Source organism: Haemorhous mexicanus, chromosome 30 (assembly GCF_027477595.1).
Source record: "Haemorhous mexicanus isolate bHaeMex1 chromosome 30, bHaeMex1.pri, whole genome shotgun sequence".
NCBI lineage: Eukaryota > Metazoa > Chordata > Aves > Passeriformes > Fringillidae > Haemorhous > Haemorhous mexicanus.
Genome location: NC_082370.1, coordinates 1,529,161 through 1,546,980, shown reverse-complemented (window position 1 = coordinate 1,546,980; position 17,820 = coordinate 1,529,161). Strand labels below are relative to the sequence as shown.

Below are 17,820 nucleotides of genomic sequence, written 5' to 3'. Positions count from 1 at the left end.
TGTCTTTCCAGGGCAGGAGGGGCTTTGGGAATGTGGGAGCATCTCCCCGGCTCGCCGGAGCTGATGGGAAAAGGTGGAAGCACAGGGATGAACTCAGGTGCAATTAAACCTCAAGATTTCGTGCTAATTAAAGATCCCCCTCGATGAAAGCTGTGGGGGAAATTTAATTGCCCGGCACCACAGCCAGGCTCTGGTGGGTGCCTGAATTCCCCCAGCTGAGGGATTTCCCGTGGATCGAGAGCCTGTGGTGGCCTCGGGATGCGACGGCGGCTGTGACATTTCACAGACCACAAATTATTATCTTGCATCTCCCCTAAACACAGCCACGGCTTGTAACACTCCTGGCTGCGAGGGAAGTGGGGTGAGTGGCAGGAAGAGCCGTGGGGACACCCCAAACGTCCCCACCTTCGGCACTGAGCGGGGACGGAGCTGCTGCTCAGGGACAATTTCGTGGCACGGCCAAAAACTAAACTGAATCAGACTCCAGAGGAGAAACTGAGGCTCTGAGTTTTTGCCTGAGGTCACACGAAGCTGGCTGGTGCTGGGATTGATCAGAAACGCTCACGGGGAAGGATCAGGGAGGTGTTTTTCCCTGATGAAACAAGATTTTTGCTCAAGAGTCTCCCTGGAGAAACACCTCGGCCATAAACAACTGATTTCCACACTGTCACAAGTGACAGGGGGACGTGTCCAGGTCCTGCAGTCATTCCAGCACCTGTCAGTGCCATCCCAGCAGGAGCATCCCCCCGGCAGGGTGGAAATGTCCCCGCTCCCTCCGAGCTGCTGGCGCTGCGCAGCCAGGCAAGGAGGGAGAAGAAACCGGGATTTGTTTTCCACGCTCGCCGTTGCCCCTCGCGTTTTGAATTCCCAGGGATCTCTTCCAGGATCAGGGACAGGCGACGCGGGCAGGTCCTGGTTTAGTGCCCTCTTCTGGAGGCTCCGGCCGAGCTCCTGCCATCCCGCCTGGCACTGTCACCTCCCCCGGCTGGGCCACGCTTGGCCCGGGACCTTCCATGGCCTGAACAGATCCCGTGCCAGCAGGGAATTTTTCTGGAGCTGAAAAGAAACGCTCTGGTGGGGCTCAGCTCTGCCAGGGGGAGGGATGCCCAGCACAGGGATGCAGCACTGAGCTGGACACATCCCGAGGCTGGGATGGGCCAGCACCACTCCCTGTGCCCACTCAGGACATGTCCCTGTCCAGGGCTGGGGATGATGGGTGTCCCCAGCCTCGGTGAGACAGAGATGTCGCTGTCACCAGGTGCAGGACGGAGCAGAAGCAGCAAGAAGGGGTTCATCTGAGGCCAAATAAGATGGGAAATTCTGAGCAAGGATGCAAACTGTGCCTGTGGCATCGCCGGGAGAACCTGCATCGCTTGTGCTGCAGGAGAGGAGCCAGGCAGAGCCCGGGCTGGGCTCTCATCCGTGATCCTTTGGGGTTGGGGTCACCCCCGCCGTGTTCCCACCTTCTGCCTGTGCACCACAGGGCTGGATGCACCTGCAGATCCATCGGCGTTCATCCTGCTGCCTTGGGGATGGATTTATTTAAAACCCTTGAGACACCAAAATCTCATCCTTTGGCTGCTTTGAGGGCTCATTCCCTGGGAACAAAGAGGATGGGCTGTCGGTGTCTGAATCCAGCAGCATCCCCTGGCCAGGCCAAGGATGTGATGCAGCAGTGAAATGGTTAAAAATAACCCTCAACCAGCTCCTTAAACACGAGCCCCCACAGCTGCCTGACAAACGATGCTGAGGCATCGGATCCTGCGGAAAAATATCCAAAATATCCGCCGGGTCTTTCCCAGGAAGGGCTGGGGAACACAGATGGGATGGGGACAGCAGCAGCTGGGGAATGCCCGGCCACCCCCGCCTTGGGGACAGCGGGGGGACCTTCCCCGGGGTGACAGATCCTGCTAAAAAGAGGATTTATCTGGAAAAAGCTCCTTGGTGGGTGTCTCTGCTTCCCTTCCCATCTCCGGGATGCTGCGGTGGGAATGTGGGGACGACACGGAGCCCCCTCCTCCCTGCAGGAACGAGAGGCTGGCGGGGGGGTGACATCGGCGGGGTCATTAAGAAGCGGAGCTAATGAGCCAGAAATCAAAGCCAAGGGCAGGGACAACCCGCAGGGAGACTCGTGGCAGCCTCATCCCGCTCCGGCCACGGGATGAGCACAGCGGCTCAGTGCCGGGGAGGGGGGCAGGGGCTGTCTGAGAGCCCCCCCGAGGCAGCCCCCGCTCCGGGCCGGGCGCTGTGGGTTACCAGGCACGGGGTGAGTCAGGCAGCGCAGCCCAGACTCACCGACCTGACCTGCCCGTCGAGCCCTGCTCATGTGGTCCCAGCTGGGAAAGTTTTGAAATTTCCCTTGTGGAGGCCACGTGAGGCACAGAGCCCCGAGTTCCAGGCAGGGCAGGGAGGAGCCCACGCTTGGCACCGGGCAGGATGGATCCCTGCCCATGCCAGGGTCCTGCAGGCTGCCCCCTGCCCAGGATGGAGCGGCAGGAACGGTCCCCTTGGCATTCTGGAGGTCTCGGCTGCTCCATCCCTTCCGTGAAAGATTTTGGGAGGAGCTGGGAGTTGGCGGGCGTTGTGTCAGCCCGGTTTGAGCAATCCCTTGCTAAACCTTCTCCGCGGCTGATCCTTATCCGCCCGCTCCGAGGTGCCGCTGATGCAACTCCCGCGGCTGGGGCTGGGGCTGGGGGGATGTGCCAGCAAGGGCTGCATTTCACAGCCCACATCTCTCCCTGCTTCCGATCCCGCTAGCCAGGCCGTTACCAGACCTTTTCCAAGGGTTTCTGCTGCCTGGCAAGGATGTAACACTTCACCCACGCCCCCTGTGAGGATCCCTTTGCACCGAGCGGGCGTCCCCAGCCTGCGGCGTTGCCCGCAGCCCCGGGACAGCCCCTCGGGGCGGGGATGGAGGGCCAGGCGGGTCCTTACCCAGCGACGCCTGCTCCTCGGAGCTCAGGGTGATGGTCTGGTGCTGAGACTGCCGGTACAGGCGGAACTGGTAGCGGTGGTAGCCGCTGTAGCGGGAGGGCTTGGGCCGGGTGTAGTCTGGGGTGCACAAGAGAAGGGCTGAGTGTCCCTCTGAGCTCAAACTCCCACCAGAACCAGTTATCCAGCACCCTTCTCCAGGCTGGGATCAGCTCTGCCATGCAGCTCCCTGCACCGGGACCCCTCACTATGGATCAGCTCAGAGGTTCCCCCAAAACAACTCCTCACACATCCCAGACCACCCTGACCCCTCCTCCATCCATCCCCCTTCCCCTGTCTGCACCCTCCCTGCTGGGTGCAGCCTCCCTTGGGCAGGGGGGACCAACCTGAGACCCCCTCCAGCCCCCCCCAGGGCATGGCCAGCACCCCTTGGGCTGCCCCGGGGGGGTCTTGGGGTCCACCCTGTTCTCCAGGCTGGGAGGGAGCAGGGCACAGCTGCCCAGATGTGGGGCCTGCAGCTGGTCCAGCTGCTGAGGACAGAGGCTGTCCCTGGCCAAGGGACATCCATGGGATGCACAGCACAGCCACCTCTCGGTCTCCATCAGGGACAGGAGGATGTGACACCAAGGGACAAGGGGCTGAAGCTCCACCAGGACTCAGTCACCTGCAGCCAGGTGAGCCCCAGCCCCTCTCCCCTGGGCTGTGACCTCCCTGAGCCACGTCTGGCCCATTTTGAACTGAAAGTCTTTGTTCCTGCAACATCACAGGAGCTGTTGGGATTCACCCCCTTTTATCTTGTGTTTTTCTTTTGGGTTTTATCCCTCCCCCCTCTTTTTACGCTGGTTTGGAGCCTTTCCAACCACTGGGGAGTTTTTAAACCACTTTTGCCTCTAGAAAAAATTAGAGAAAAAGTGGTTCCTATTTCAGACAGTGCCCAGCTGTGCCCTAGAGAGCTCCTTGTGTCCTCCCCTCGTGTCCCCGCCTCGTGTCCTGGTGTGCCCACCCCAGCCAGCACTGCCACCCCCTTGTCCCAGCTGGCTGAGACCCCGTCCCATCATTTGGGGTCTGCACTCACCTGTCAGGACCTTCCCTTTGATCTTCCCAACCCTCAGATCCGAGCCCTGAAAGGACAAAAAGAGGGAGGTTCGGTGAAACTGGCACCCTCGGGAGTGACACACAGGGGGATGGGCCCCTCCTGCCCCCACAGCTGTGCCCGCTTCTCCCCAGGGATTCATTTTCCAACATTTTGTGGGTTTGCCTTGTAAAGATCATTCTCTCATCATTTCCTTGCAGAGGGAATTTTCTTCTGGTGGGTGGCCAGGAGTGTGCCAGGGCTTTTCTTTGGCTGTTCGGGGTTTAGGGGCTTGATCCACCATGCCCTGACACACAGGTGACACTGCTGTCACCTGCACACAGAGACTATTCACAGTCTGGAGATCCAGACCAGGGATCCAGACTGTGGCACCCTGGGAAAGCCACAATAATTGCCTTAAAAGCCTCGGTGCTGCTCAGCACACCAGCCTTTGGGAGAGCTGGCCCATTCCAGGTGGGATTGTGGTGACTTCCAGCAGCATTCCCACGGCAAAGCTTTGCCTTTGCTCTCAACAAACTCCTGCTCACAGAGCTTGTCCCACTGGAGGCTTGGCTCCCCATCCCTGCCCTGGGACACTTCCCGGGAGCAGGGAGCCTTTCCTGGGACACCCAGCATCCTGTGGGGACCGTATGGGTGACAAAGGGACAGCACCAGGAGCTGCATCCACATCCTGGCCCTGCCCATCCCAGCTCACCCCTGACCTGCTGTGCTATTCCCGGCCATTCCCAACCTCCCAGCGCTCATAAATCCTCTCCTACAGCACCCGTTATTCCAGTCCTGCCCACACACGCTCCTCTGCCAGGCCTCCTCCGTCCTAACCTGCCCTGGGAGTTATTATCCCAAAAAAAAAAAGATGCCTGAGATAACTCCCAGCAAAAGTGCACGTGGGGAGCAGGGTTTGGTGCCTCGGCTCCCTGCAATCAAAGCTTCCCTCTCCCTCCAAAGGAAACTGTTCTGCACTGAGTCACGGCCGGTGACAGCCTCCTGCCAGCTGCCCCTGGCACACCAAAGGTCACCGGGGAGCCAAGAGCTCCCTCAGATCCCGGGATATCGGTCCCTGACTCCGGCTGGCCCCCTTGGCAGCTGGAGCTGAAACCTCCCGGTGACAGGGAGGAGATGGGTGAGGACCTGGGCAGGTCCGGGTGCCTGGGATGGCAGCGGGAGGGGACGGCAGCGCAGGATGGGAGGGGAGAAGCACCCGGGGGGTGCTGGAGGGGCCGTGGGGCTGCCGTGGCCTTGCCCAGATGTGCAGAACAGCGCCATCCAGATGTGCAAACCCACGCCGTACAGATGTGCACACCGGCTCCGCCCAGATGCTCGGCAGCGCCCATCCAGATGTGCCCCGCCAGCCCACCCACACGGGCTCGCCCCTCCTCCGCCCAGATGTGCACACGTGCCCGAGCCCTCCAGCTGTGCCTGCTCCCCCAGATGTGCCGCTGCCCACAGGGGCGGGGGGAAGCTGCCGGCGCATCCTGAGCCCATCCCGAGCTCATCCCGAGCCCATCCTGAGCCCATCCCGAGCTCATCCTGAGCCCATCCTGAGCCTATCCCGAGCTCATCCTGAGCCTATCCCGAGCTCATCCCGAGCCCATCCTGAGCCCATCCCGAGCCCATCCCGAGCTCATCCCGAGCCCATCCTGAGCCCATCCCGAGCTCATCCCGAGCCCATCCTGAGCCCATCCCGAGCCCATCCCGAGCTCATCCCGAGCCCATCCTGAGCCTATCCCGAGCTCATCCCGGGCTCGCCGTGCGGCCGGGCCGGCTGCCAGCCCCAGCTCTTCAAAGGCACGGACTGCGGGTTTCTCTCCGCTGCCGGCAGCACCGCTCCCGTGCGGGGACCGCGCTGCTATTCCTGGCTTTGCCAGGGGCTTATCGGGCCGGGCCGGGCCTCCTCCCTCCGCCCTGCCCGCTGATGTGGGCTGCCGGCTCGCCCCGAGATGCTGCGGGTTCCTCGCTAGCCCCGGGCATGGGAGAGTCAAAGGATAAAACTCCTTTTTAAGAGGCAAGAACAGGAAGAGGGCGGGAGGGAGAAAGTCGGGATGAGCACTCCAAACCCTGCCTGCCTTTTTTTTTTTTTCTTTGATAGTAAACAGCTATCCTGGGAGCAAGGAGCAAGCTCTGGGCACGGCTGCCGGGATACGGGAGGGATCGGAGAGGTGGGGTGTGACGCCCTGTGACATTTTCTCCTTGTTTTTCGCTCAGGGGATGGTTTGTCGGAGGAATAACCCCCCCTCCAGCCCCTTTCCCCTTTGCTGACACGCCGGTGAGGGCGAGGGGAGCATCACACTCCGGCAGCTCCCAAAGATCCCTGCCACGAGCCGAGCTAATGGACACTGATGAGCTGCCGCGTTTATTAATGCCCTTTTATGAGAGCATTAATAGTTCCTAATGACACCATTTGAGCTTCCCAGCCTTTTATCTCCTCTTTCTCTCTTTCCCCTGCCGAGGACACGGTGTAGGAGGTGGAATTAGATATTCCCACCCTCCGGTCTGTGGCGGGTGGTGTCGAGAGCTGGCGGGGCACGGGATGCTCGTGCAGAGACCTGGGAAGGCTGAAAAATCTGTGCCACACAGTTCGAGCGCCAGGAGCTGCTCTCCGCGATCTTTTCCTCGGCCAAAGGAGTGGGGAATTCTATCCCTGTCATTTCTGGTGCCCTGGGCACCGAGCGAGGCTCCCTGGGGGCTCACGGGCAGCACTCGCTGCTGCCTGCACGTCGCAGCCGAGGGTGGGGGAAATAAATAAATAAATAAACACAAATAAATTAAAGGCAGTGAGTCACCTTGTGTTTTCCTCTTGATCTTTTTGTTTTCTTTTCACCCCCTTCCCTTTCTTCCCCCTCTCCAGAACGTGTCTGATCCCATCGGAGAGGAGGGGAAAGGGATGGGTGGCGAGCTCTCGCCAGCGATTCGCCCGGGCGAGGACGGAGGGTTTATGGAAAGTGGGTGTGGGAATCGGCACAATCGCTGGCAGGGGACCAGGACAAACAGATGACGGATGGGACCCGGGGAAGTGCAGCCGAGCAGGGCTGGGCTGCTCCTGCCTCGCCGGGAGCGCGTCCCAACCCGGCCCCGGGGACCTCGGGACAGCGGGGGGGCTCAGCCAGGTGCGGGGGCTGCATCCCATGGGAAGCAGCCGAGGGGCCGGCCCGGCATTAACCAGCGATTATCCGAGGGGGAAGCTGGTCCCAAACACCCGGGGTCCCTCCAGCACGGCCCCTCACGAGCAGGAGTTTGATGGGGCTGAGCGGTTTCCAAGCCGGCCCATAGGGAGCCCAGGTTTGTTCTCCTCAATTCCTGTGATCTTTGGAATGAGGTCAGGATGGAGGAATTGGCTCAGCGAGCGCAGAGGAGCATCCCGGGAAAGGCAGAGCCGCTGGGATGGCAACCCAGCTTCCCTGCGAGGCTGGAACGGGCAATAAAAGGATGAGATGCTAAGTGCAGGTGGATCTGGATCTGTTCCACCGTGTCCTTGCAGAGGAAGGTGAAGGGTTTGGGGTTTCCTCCTCCCCACCAAAGCCAGCAGCACTGGGGAGGACCACTCCTCCCCCAGCTCCCAGAAACATCCAGGCTCGGCCTGCTTTCCAACAAAAAGCATGTGAGCAAGGAGCCATCCAAGAGAAACTCTCCCTCCAGTTATCCCCGTGCTCAGGGAGGCCAGGAGAGAGCAGGGCAGGGCCCGGGCAGCTCCCAGCACTCCCAAACTCTGGCATTTCCCAGCTCAGGCGCCTGCTGGAGCAGCAGCTCGCTTCCAGTGGGATCCTGGTGCTGCAGCTGGGCCATGGGATGCTCCCAAAGGGCTCTGGCTCGCCCACGCCGCCCCGACCCTCTCGCTCTCAGCCCAGCCTTGCTCTTCCCGTCAGCCTCAAGCCGGGGTTTGGTGCCTGAAGGAGCCTGTCAGCCCCGAGCCTGTGAGTCCTTTTGTGATGAGAAATGTCACATCCCATTATGCCAGCCCTGCCGTGCTGCTGGAGTGTCGTGGGCTCTCCACTGGGAAAGAAATTGGGAGAAAGAGGAAAAAATACGGAGAAACACAGGAATAGTTTTCGTGCAAGAACCAGGGTGGGAGAGCCAGGATGGGAGAGATTTCGTTGGGAATGGCCTCTCCTGGCTGCTCCATCACTCCAAAGTGTTCTGACAGCATTCCCAGGGCAGGGAGGAGACCCCAGAGAGGCTGGATCCCATCACACCCCAGCTCCAGAGAAACCTCCCCTTCCTGCTGGAGCCAGCCCAGCTTTCCCAGCCCAAACCTTCTCCTCAGCCTCCTGCTCTGGTGCTTCCCCACAGCCCCAGTTCCTGGATCCTGGCGTGACTCAGGGCCTGGCTTTGTGCTCCCAGCCGGTTTCGCTCTCCGGGCACGGCTGGAGATGTGGCCAGGCCACCCCAGGCCTGAGGCAGGAATGATTCCCAGAATTTTCCTGCACCCCACCTCTCCATCCAGACTTCCCACCTGGATCCTCTCTGCCCAGACGCTTGGCTCTGTAAGGAACAGGAGTCAATCCTCTCTCCAGAGCCTCCTGCTCCTCCCACAGGCTCCAGGGATGCCCCTGTGGTCCCCAAGGAGGGTAGGACACATGGAATCACCCCATCTCCAGCTGACAACCCCCTTACCCAGAGCTCATTATTTTCATTTATTACATTTTATATTCATGGAATTTCACCATTCCAAGTGATATTTGACTTGTTCCCTGTCAGTCTGCACCTGCAAAATTGACAAACCACCGTGATCTGAGCCACATCCAGGCAGAAAAAGAGTGGAGAAGGCACTTCTCCTTCTACAGAAAACTTCAGGCAGACCCAGAACCTCAGGAAAGCTAAACCTGGGTGGGTTGGATTTGTGTGTTTGAGGACTGACACAACCACAAGCACCAACACTGGGTGATTCTAACCCCAAAATCACGCTGGGACACCCTGACCCAGCAGGCACCGACCAACACTGACTGCACACCCTCATCCCAAAAAATTCTCTGAGGCTCATCACAACTCCTGGGAAAATGTGCTGAGGGTCCCCAAGGAGCAGGAGGGGCCCCTTTGTCACCCTTGGAGCAGGCCCAGGAATGTCACCTCTCCCACTTTTCCAGGGTCTCAACTCCAAGGATTTGCCCCTACAGCCTTTAGGATCCTCAGGCAGCTCCTGGCACGGCCTGGACTTTTTTCTAGCTCACAATAAATGGGGAAGGCGACCATAAAAATATATTAAAAAATAAATATCGGGCACGGTTGTAATTTAAATGCAGCTTTGTCTGATCCACCCTAACGCCGCAGGGGAGGACGTGCCACGGGTTATTAACTGAGCAAAATAAACATAAATCACCTCCGTGCCTGGCTTTTGCAAGCTTTTCTTAATCTAGAAATAAAACCCTGCACTCCATAACCCAAACCATCCCTGGCAGGGACCTTCCCAGGCTCCTGCCTCCCTCCTGGCAGCCCCAGGATGGCATTCCCAGTGCCAGCATCTCCCTGTGCCATGAGGGAGGCTCTGCTGGGTGAATTTCCAGCCAGAGACCGATCCCTGCCCGGCTTAGGCGGAGCTGGCACAGCTGCTGTGCCCATCTGCACCTTTCCTGCAGGATGTAGGTGAGGGGTCTGAGCCAGAGGGGAGGAGGCTGTGATGACACCGGGAGGGTTTTGAAACCTCAGACAAAACATTTGTGTTGGAAAAGGAGAGGGATTTTGTTGTTTTGGTTATTTTTTTTTATAAAACACCTGCAGGATTGTGGCAGCAGCTGGGGGTGGGAATGGGATGCAGGATGCTGGGCTCCCTTCCCAAAAGTGCAGCAGAGCTGCTGTGGGAGGGCAGGGGAGATGTGGCTTTGCCAGGACACCCCTGGCATGGGCTGGAACACTGGATTTGGGAGTCGAGGCCGGTGGCTTTGCCAAGAAACTTCATGGAGGAGTTTCCCTGCTACCCCTTCCTCTGCACCCCCGCAGGGAAGCACCAGGGCTTGGCTGAAGTGAGGAAGTTGAGTGAGACGGAGGTTGAATAAAATCAAAGTTGAGTAAAATGAAGGTGGAACAAACGACGGCTGAATAAAATGACAGTGGAATAAAATGGAAGTTGAATAAAATGAAGGTTGAACAAACGGTGGTGGAATAAAATGGAAGTTGAATAAAACGAAGGTTGAACAAATGACGGTGGAATAAAATGAAAGCTGAATAAAATGAAGGTTGAACAAACGATGGTTGCACCAGGTTGTGGAGAGGGCTGTGCACTCCCTGCTTGCCATGCTCTGGACCCCGGGGAACTGGGGGGTGGTTCCAGCCCAAAGCCCCTCTTGGCGTCCTGCACGGTCACACCCCGGCCCCTGGGCAGCTGCTGCAAAGCCGGGATGATAAACGAGGGATGCGATTGCTAAGAACAACAGGGATGTTGATAGCAACCCCAGGGGTGTGTTAGGAAGCTGCCTGGATGCCGGGCTCGGCGCTGGCTGCCTTTAGCAGCCCCACGGTGTCGCAATTCCGGGCGAGCTCCCGGCGGATCTGGCTGCTGGATGAATCACCCTGACCCACTGCCCCGGGGCTGGCCCGGCCAGGGAAGGGATGGGGTGGGATTCGTCCGGCTCAGGATTTGGCCAAGACCCCCCTGGAGCATCCTCCACCTCCTCAGTGGGATGCTGCCCTGCTGGGGTGGGAGTGGTGCTGGATCTGGAGGAGGAAGAGGAGGAGGAGGAGGGGATGAGGATGGCTCAGGCACAAAGAGAACAACACTTTGTGCCCTTCACTGCCATGGTGGCACTGCTCAAATGCTGCCTTTGATACCCAGGTGAGACCACGCCTGCATTTGGTTCCCTGGGCTTTGTCACCAGCCCAGTCCTTCCCAGGAGCCCCACCAGGATCTCCCTTCACCCACCCCACGGATCTGGGCTCCCTCGGTGCTCCCCCATCACCCCCAGTTCTGATGGGACATCCCCAAAATGCCACAAGATCTCCCAGGAAAGGAGAACTACAAGAGGTCTCCACAAAGCCCCAGAGATTCCAGCAGGAGGAACAAGCTTGACCTGGCCAGAAGAAAGGGCTGGGCAGGACTGGGAAGGTCTTTTCCATCCCACTCCTTCAGAGTGGAAAACTCACTCGCCCTGCGTGCGTGTAGCTTTAAGATGAGTTTGCTTTTCCAGCAGCAGATTTCCGGAGGATTCTTGGAGAAACACCAAATTTTGCCTAATTCAGTCATTTAAAGGCCTGTAGCCTGAATTCTGTGTGGATGAGAGCAGAGCCTGCACTGGAACCTTCCCTTGGGATGCATCCCTGGGAGGCTGTGCTGCTGTGTCACCTCTGGGTCTGGGATGATTTCCTGTGGTGGTTGGGAAGCGCTGGCACATTCCCAGTGCTGCCACCAGCCAGGCTGTGGTCACCAGCAACAACCACGGCCCTGGGGCACGAAAGGGCCTCACCTCTGAGCCACACATCCCTCTGCCAGGCACAGCCGGGCTGGAATCCCAGAATGGTTTGGTGGGAAGGGATTTAAACCCATCCAGTGCCACCCCTGCCATGCCCAGGGACACCTCCCACTGTCCCAGGGTGCTACAGCCTGGCCTTGGACACTTCCAGGGATCCAGGGGCAGCCCCAGCTCCTCTGGGAATTCCTTTCCAGCCCCCTCCCCACCCTCACATCCAGGAATTCCTAATTCCCAGTATCCCATCCATCCCTGCCCTCTGGCAGTGGGAGCCATTCCCTGTGTCCTGTTCCTCCCTTGTCCCCAGTCCCTCTCCAGCTCTCCTGGAGCTCCTTTAGGCCCTGCAAGGGGCTCTGAGCTCTCCCTGGAGCCTTCCCTGCTCCAGGTGAACATTCCCAGCTCTGCCAGCCTGGCTCCAGCCCTGGAGCAGCTCCGTGATCTCCTCTGGGCTCATTCCAGCAGCTCCATGTCCTTGTGATGTTGGGGACCCCGAGCTGCAGGTGGGGTGTCCCCAGAGCGGGGCAGAGGGGGAAGAATCCCCTCCCTGCACTTTCTGGCCGTGCTGGGGTGATTTTGGGGCTGGCACCCAGCCGTGACCACCAACAGATCTCGGTGGGATTTGGGGTCGGACGCTGAGCCCATCCCTCCCCCAGCTCCCACACGGACACCAAATCCCACCCCACAGCCGGCCTGGGGGGGCTGCCGGGGCTCTGGGGGTGCTCTCAGCCGCCGCAAAACCCTCCCCTGCAAATTCCTCCTGCCTGGGGTGTCTGATCCCCGTCCCAGGCACCTTCCCGGGCGCGGGGGCGGATCAAAGCCCGCGCGTGCCAGTCCTGCTCCCGCTCTGGGCCAATTTGGCTATTTCGGCTTCCCTAATCTGATGGGAGCAGGAGCTCGGGCTTGGGGGGGGCTCATTTATTCCTCTGACGCTTTTTTGGGGTGTTGTCTTTTTTTTTTTTTTTTTTTTTTTTTGGTTTTCACTTCCTTCCGCTGGCCAAAATTTAAAATTTCTCCCTTTCGCCCCCGCTGCCGACGGCCCCGGCCGGGAGGGGACGGCGCTGCCCGGCCCCCGCCAGCGCATCCGGGCGGGCTCGGCCTCGCCGCTCCCCCCAAACCCCCCCCACGCCGCTTCCTGACGGCTGGAATTGGCAGCACTCGGAGGGAGAGTCCAGAGCTGCCCTCGGGACGGGAGAAACTCCAACCGGAAACTCTCTGGAGCTGCACAAGTTTTCCTCACTTTTCCCTCCCGCCTGGGATTTCGCTCGGGGAGGTGGGGGTGCTCGGGATGGGATGCTCAGGAGCGCTTTGCGTGGATTTGGATCACGAAGAGGAGCCAAATGCGCCTTTATTTGGAGTTTTTTGGCCGCTGAGCATCCCACGGCCCGCAGGTTCTTGCCAGAGCCGCAGAGGAGCGGCTGATCCCCCCCTAAAAACGCAACGGCGGCGGCAGGAGGAGGACGAGGGGTTAACGGCAGCGCTGCTGCCGCTGCTCGCCTGCCAAGAGCGGCTCCGGCGGTGCCACGGACTTCCCTTTCTTCCATAAAAGTCCGCCGGATCCGGGCTCCCGTGGGATGCTCAAGGAGGGGGCTGAGCCGCCCTACCTGGGGCGCGTGCAAGCGCCGGGGGCTGTTTGTGCAGCGCCTCCCAAAAAATAAAAACCACCTCGGGAGCTCGCCCCGCTCCCTGCCCTGGCTCGGGCTCCGGAGAGGGGAAAAAACTCTTTTTATTTTTAATGTATTTTGGGGGCGGCCCTGTTCCAGCCGGGCTGGGAAGGGATGCGGGGAAAAACCGGGAAGGGATGGCCGGGCTGGGGCAGCACGTGCTGCTCCTCACGGGGTTCTAACATCGCTCCAACAGCCCTGCTCCCCTCCAGGAGACCCAGAGCTCCTTCCCCACCGGGGTGGAAAGGCGCTGGAGGGAAGCAGGGAGAGGAGAAACACAAGGAGTGTCCCCCCATGTAGCCTCCTCCTGCTCCATCCCCTTCCCAAACCAAGCTTGGACCTCCCAGCACCCCAAAATAGCCCCCCCAGCTCCAGCCCTGGTTATTTTGGGACACTTGAGAATGGTGGTGCAAATTTAAAGAGCAAGAGATCTTTTCCCAGCCCTGATCCCAAACCAAGGGCTCTCCCAGAGAAGCTGTGGCTGCCCGGCCTGGGAAGTGTCCAACGCCACGTCGGACGGGGTTTAGAGGAATGGAATGAGAGGGGTTTTAAAGTCCCCTCCAACCCAAACCACCCCACAGTCCTGTGAAACTGCGTTTCCCCAGGAATTTGGACGGAGCAGAAACGTAAAAGCAGAAACATCAACAGGAGCTGAGATGCTCAAACTCCCCCCACACGGCTCTGAGCTCAAACCCCACAGATTTAGGATTTACACCCAATTCCGCCCCGGGGCTGGACCCGGGGACACCGAGGCCGGTCCCAGTGTTCGGGTGGGTGTCCCCAAGGCAGGACGAGTGGGGGTCCTCCCTTGACCCCCCCTCCCTCGCAGGCAGCTCGCCCGAGCCCCGGCTCAGTTACAGCAGCAGACGAGATGTCATCACACCGAGAGCCCGGGGCTTGCATCACAAGTGTCTTGCAACGAAGAAAGCCAAATTTTTTACAGGAGCAGCACACACGCTCTCTCTCTCTCTCACACACAGCCTCGGTAATTAACTTAATAGGTTTCTTACAGAATGCCCCGTGAGTGATGCTCAACATATTCAAGTGTTGACAAGACGGCGCTGAACCCGACGCCTACACAACGGGCAAACGAGGCTCGGAGCGCAGACACACCTTCATTGTCTGAAACTTGTAGTAAAACTCCGAACCCGCCCTTGTGAAATGGGGATCTGAGCAGATGGGGCTGAGTAACCCTTCAGCTGCCAGGACCTGGCACAGGACCTGGCAGGACCCAGGTGAGGTGGTGCCCAAGACCCCCACGTTAATTTATAAATGGGTTGGGCAAGGTGGAGATCACCACAGATAAATTTGAGATGTGTAATTAAGAGTTTTTAGCCCACTGGGATCACCGTCCTTTATCCTTGTGGGTCCCTTCCAGCTCAGGCTGTTCCACGTTTCTGTGGTTTGCTGGGCACTTAAATAAATCAGCAACTTCTCACTCCTCTATAAAATTATTCACCCTTCAGAAATCGGCTGTAGATCCAAGGGGATGAACACGGAGCTGTCCTCTGGGTTTGCTCCAGATCAATATTTGGGACACCAATTATTAACAAAAAGGCTGCTGGACAGTCCCTCCCTGTGTGTCACCTGCCCAGTTCCAAGAGAAATCATTCCCTTCCCTCCTGCCTCAGGAACTGTGTCCTAAAAGACACAATTCTGGCTCATCTGTGCTGGGTGGGCTCAGATCCCCATCCAAGGAGAACCAGCATCAAACACCCTCCTAAAGAGCCAACAGCACCAAAAAAAAGGGGAAAAAAAATCACTGGAGAAAGGATTAATGGGAAAACCAGTTTGGATGGAGTTGTGTTGCAAGAGGCAGCAGAGATCCATCTCCTGCTGATTTGGGATGGGATCTTGAGTCAGGAAAATTGCCTAAGAAAGGGTGGTCGTCTGTACAGGTTTCTCCAGGTTGGGAAACGTCCTGCCAGCGGCTGGGACCCGCGTGGAGCAATCCCAATCCCAGCCTGGCTGTCATCACGGGGCTGACGAGCTCCCAAACCCGTTGGGCTCCTTGGTGTCCCCTCCACCTGCACGGGGCCCCACGGCTGCGCCCTGTCCCGGGATCAGATCTGGTTGGATCGGGGGAAAGTCTGTCAGCAGCTGCTGGTGACAGCCCAGAATCAATGGGATCATCCCCACGTGCCACAGCCAATGTCCCTCAGAAGGGCTGGAACCCCAAATTGGTGCCTTTTCCCCATCCTCCTGCACTTTGGGACCTCAGGGCAGGCGCTGGCCACTGCAGGGATGCAGGATCTGTCATTATTCCCAATCTAAAGAGTTATAAGAGCATTTCAGAGGTTTTGATCAACAGAGCAAAAACCCTAGAACCTTGGGCACATTTTGGGAGATTTTTCCATCACCAGAACCTTGGGCACATTTTGGGGGGAATTTTTCCAGCATTAGATCCTTGGGCACAGCAATTTTGAAGGGATTTTTCCAGCACCAGAACCTTGGGCACATTTTGGGGGGGGTTTTCCATCACCAGAACCTCGGGCACAGCTGAGGGATTTTTCCAGCACCAGAACCTTGAGCACAGTTATTTTTGGGGGGATTTTTCCAGCACCAGAACCTTGGACACAGCAATTTTTGAGGGATTTTTTCAGTACCAGAACCTCGGGCACAGCAATTTTTGAGGGATTTTTCCAGCACCAGAACCTTGGGCACATTTTTGGGGGATTTTTCCAGCATTAGATCCTTGGGCACAGCAGTTCTGGGGGGATTTTTCCAGCACCAGAACCTTGGGCACATTTTGGGGGGATTTTTCCACACCCAAAGGTGGATGCTGCAGACAAGACCTGGGCTGCAGACAGGCAGAGGAATCCACAGGGCTAAGGTGCACGGGAATTAAGGATTTAGCTGGGAGTTAGCTGGGTATTGTCAGGGAATTAAAGGTTTACCTGCGTGTTGCAGATGGAGGCTTAAAGATTTTACAAACACACGAGATTTACAGCTCTCCCAAATTTCGACACCCTTGGGTTTACCCCGCTAGGGAGGATTTTGACCAGGTCTGGATGGTTTTCCTGATGAAACCTGGTGGCAAAGGTGGTGGGAATTGGGGCTGAGGCTTAACCCACGACCACGTGGCACCCGAAATCAGCCCAAAAGCCTGAACCTGTCTGGGCTCAGGCAGAGATGGAGCCAAGTGGGATCAAACCCTAAAGCTGCACGAGGTAAAGCCATTGCCTCAGTGTTCATTGCAGAAGGAATCTTTGCATTAAAATCTCTTTTCTCTCGTCAAAAATCTCAGTGTCATCCCAGATTTTTGGGAGTTGGAGCATCCCTTCCACCAACACCTCCAGCAGACATGGCCAGACCGTAAATAATCACACAACCAAGGTGAGGCTGTGGGGCAGCAAATCCTGCACATCCAACAACCCCTTCCCAAGCCTTCCTAAGGATAAATCCCACTGGAGAACGAGGGAAACACCTCCCAAACACCCGACAAACCCAGGGCTGACAGCCTGGCCTGCTATCAGCTGCCCATCGGGAATTGCAGCCGCTTGCATGCGTGGAGCAAGGCAGAGGTGCAGGAGCTGTGCAATTCCCAGCCCGGGGCGAGTGGCTCACCCACACACTGGGAACGGGAGCTGCAGGCCGGGCCCCGATGGAGGGAGGATAAAGCTGCCCTTACGTAAGGCCCGGGGTTGCGTGGAGGAGCCGTGGCGGGAGCAGACTTGCTCTGGGCTCAGCCCGGACCGTGCCGGGATGGATCCGGGCTGGAATACCCTGGGATGTGCAGCACGGGGGAAAACCTCACCCTCCTGCCCCCCCCACATGCTGGAGGTTCTCTCCACATCCCAACCCCTTCCCAAAAAAGAGGTGTGAAATAGGTTGTTGTTCACCAGGGTGATTATTAATAATAACTCGTGGTGCTCCAGTTTTCCCGAGCTCCCTGGCAGCGTTCCGCTGGGCCCGGTGATTTAGTGCAACTTAATTATTCCTGGCGTTTCATCACCTCTTGTTTTTGATGTCTGTGTCTCTGTCAGGGCCTCACCTTCGTGACTAAGAGAGCCAGGGAAACAAACTGCTGAAAAGGGAGGGAAAGGGGGAAAAACCCTGAGCTGGAGGGTGCTTGGAGGCCGGGAAGGCTCAGGAGGGTGTCCCACAGGGATGCTCTGTGCATTCCTGCTGCAGGATGGGATGTGCATGGGCATGGAGCCCCTCACCCAAACCCACCCCAGGTTTCAAGCCTTGGCTGTCATTCCCAGGAGCAGAGGGAGCAGCATTCTGGGTCTGCTCCTTCCCAGAGGGAAAGGATGGAGCTGGGGCTTGTGTGCCCCTTTAACCCCTCAGCGAGGAGCTCACAGCTCCCTCGGCCCTGGGAAGTGTTGGATTTGCTGGATTTGGCTCCCAAAATCCTGGGAGCTGCCAGGTGGGGGCTGGTGATGGAATTCCTGTGGCTCCAAACCCTCCATGCCAGCCATGGAGCCCAAAGGAGCCACGAGCAGAGCCAGGAGCAGCTCCTGGGACCGTGCCTTGAATCCACCTTGTACCCTCCAGGGGACACTGGGAATGCTCAGGGGGACATGGGAAGGACTCAGGGATGCACACGGGGAAGGAGCTGCTCCAGGGAAGGAGGAATTCCAGCTTCAGGGCTGGCAGGAGGAGCATCCTTCAGGGACGGGGCTGGATGGGGATGAGCGACGCATGGCAGGGTGAGCACTGCCCCAGACCTGCTGGGTTTTCCTGAGAAATGAAAACCAGGAGCAGCTGGGATGGGGTGAGCACATAATCCAACATTTTA

At 58.3% G+C, this 17,820-nt stretch overlaps 1 protein-coding gene across 1 annotated transcript in view; it reads right to left on the bottom strand.

Annotated features, from left to right (window-relative positions):
* The window catches only part of PEBP4 (phosphatidylethanolamine binding protein 4), a 78,621-nt gene that overhangs the window by 2,985 nt on the left and 57,816 nt on the right, over window positions 1-17,820 (bottom strand). Inside the window, exons 5-6 of the mRNA XM_059870659.1 lie at window positions 4,007-4,052; window positions 2,935-3,051 (exon numbers count right to left, since the gene is read on the bottom strand). Coding sequence (XP_059726642.1) covers window positions 2,935-3,051; window positions 4,007-4,052 — 163 coding nt within the window. The remainder of the gene's footprint in view (window positions 1-2,934; window positions 3,052-4,006; window positions 4,053-17,820) is intronic.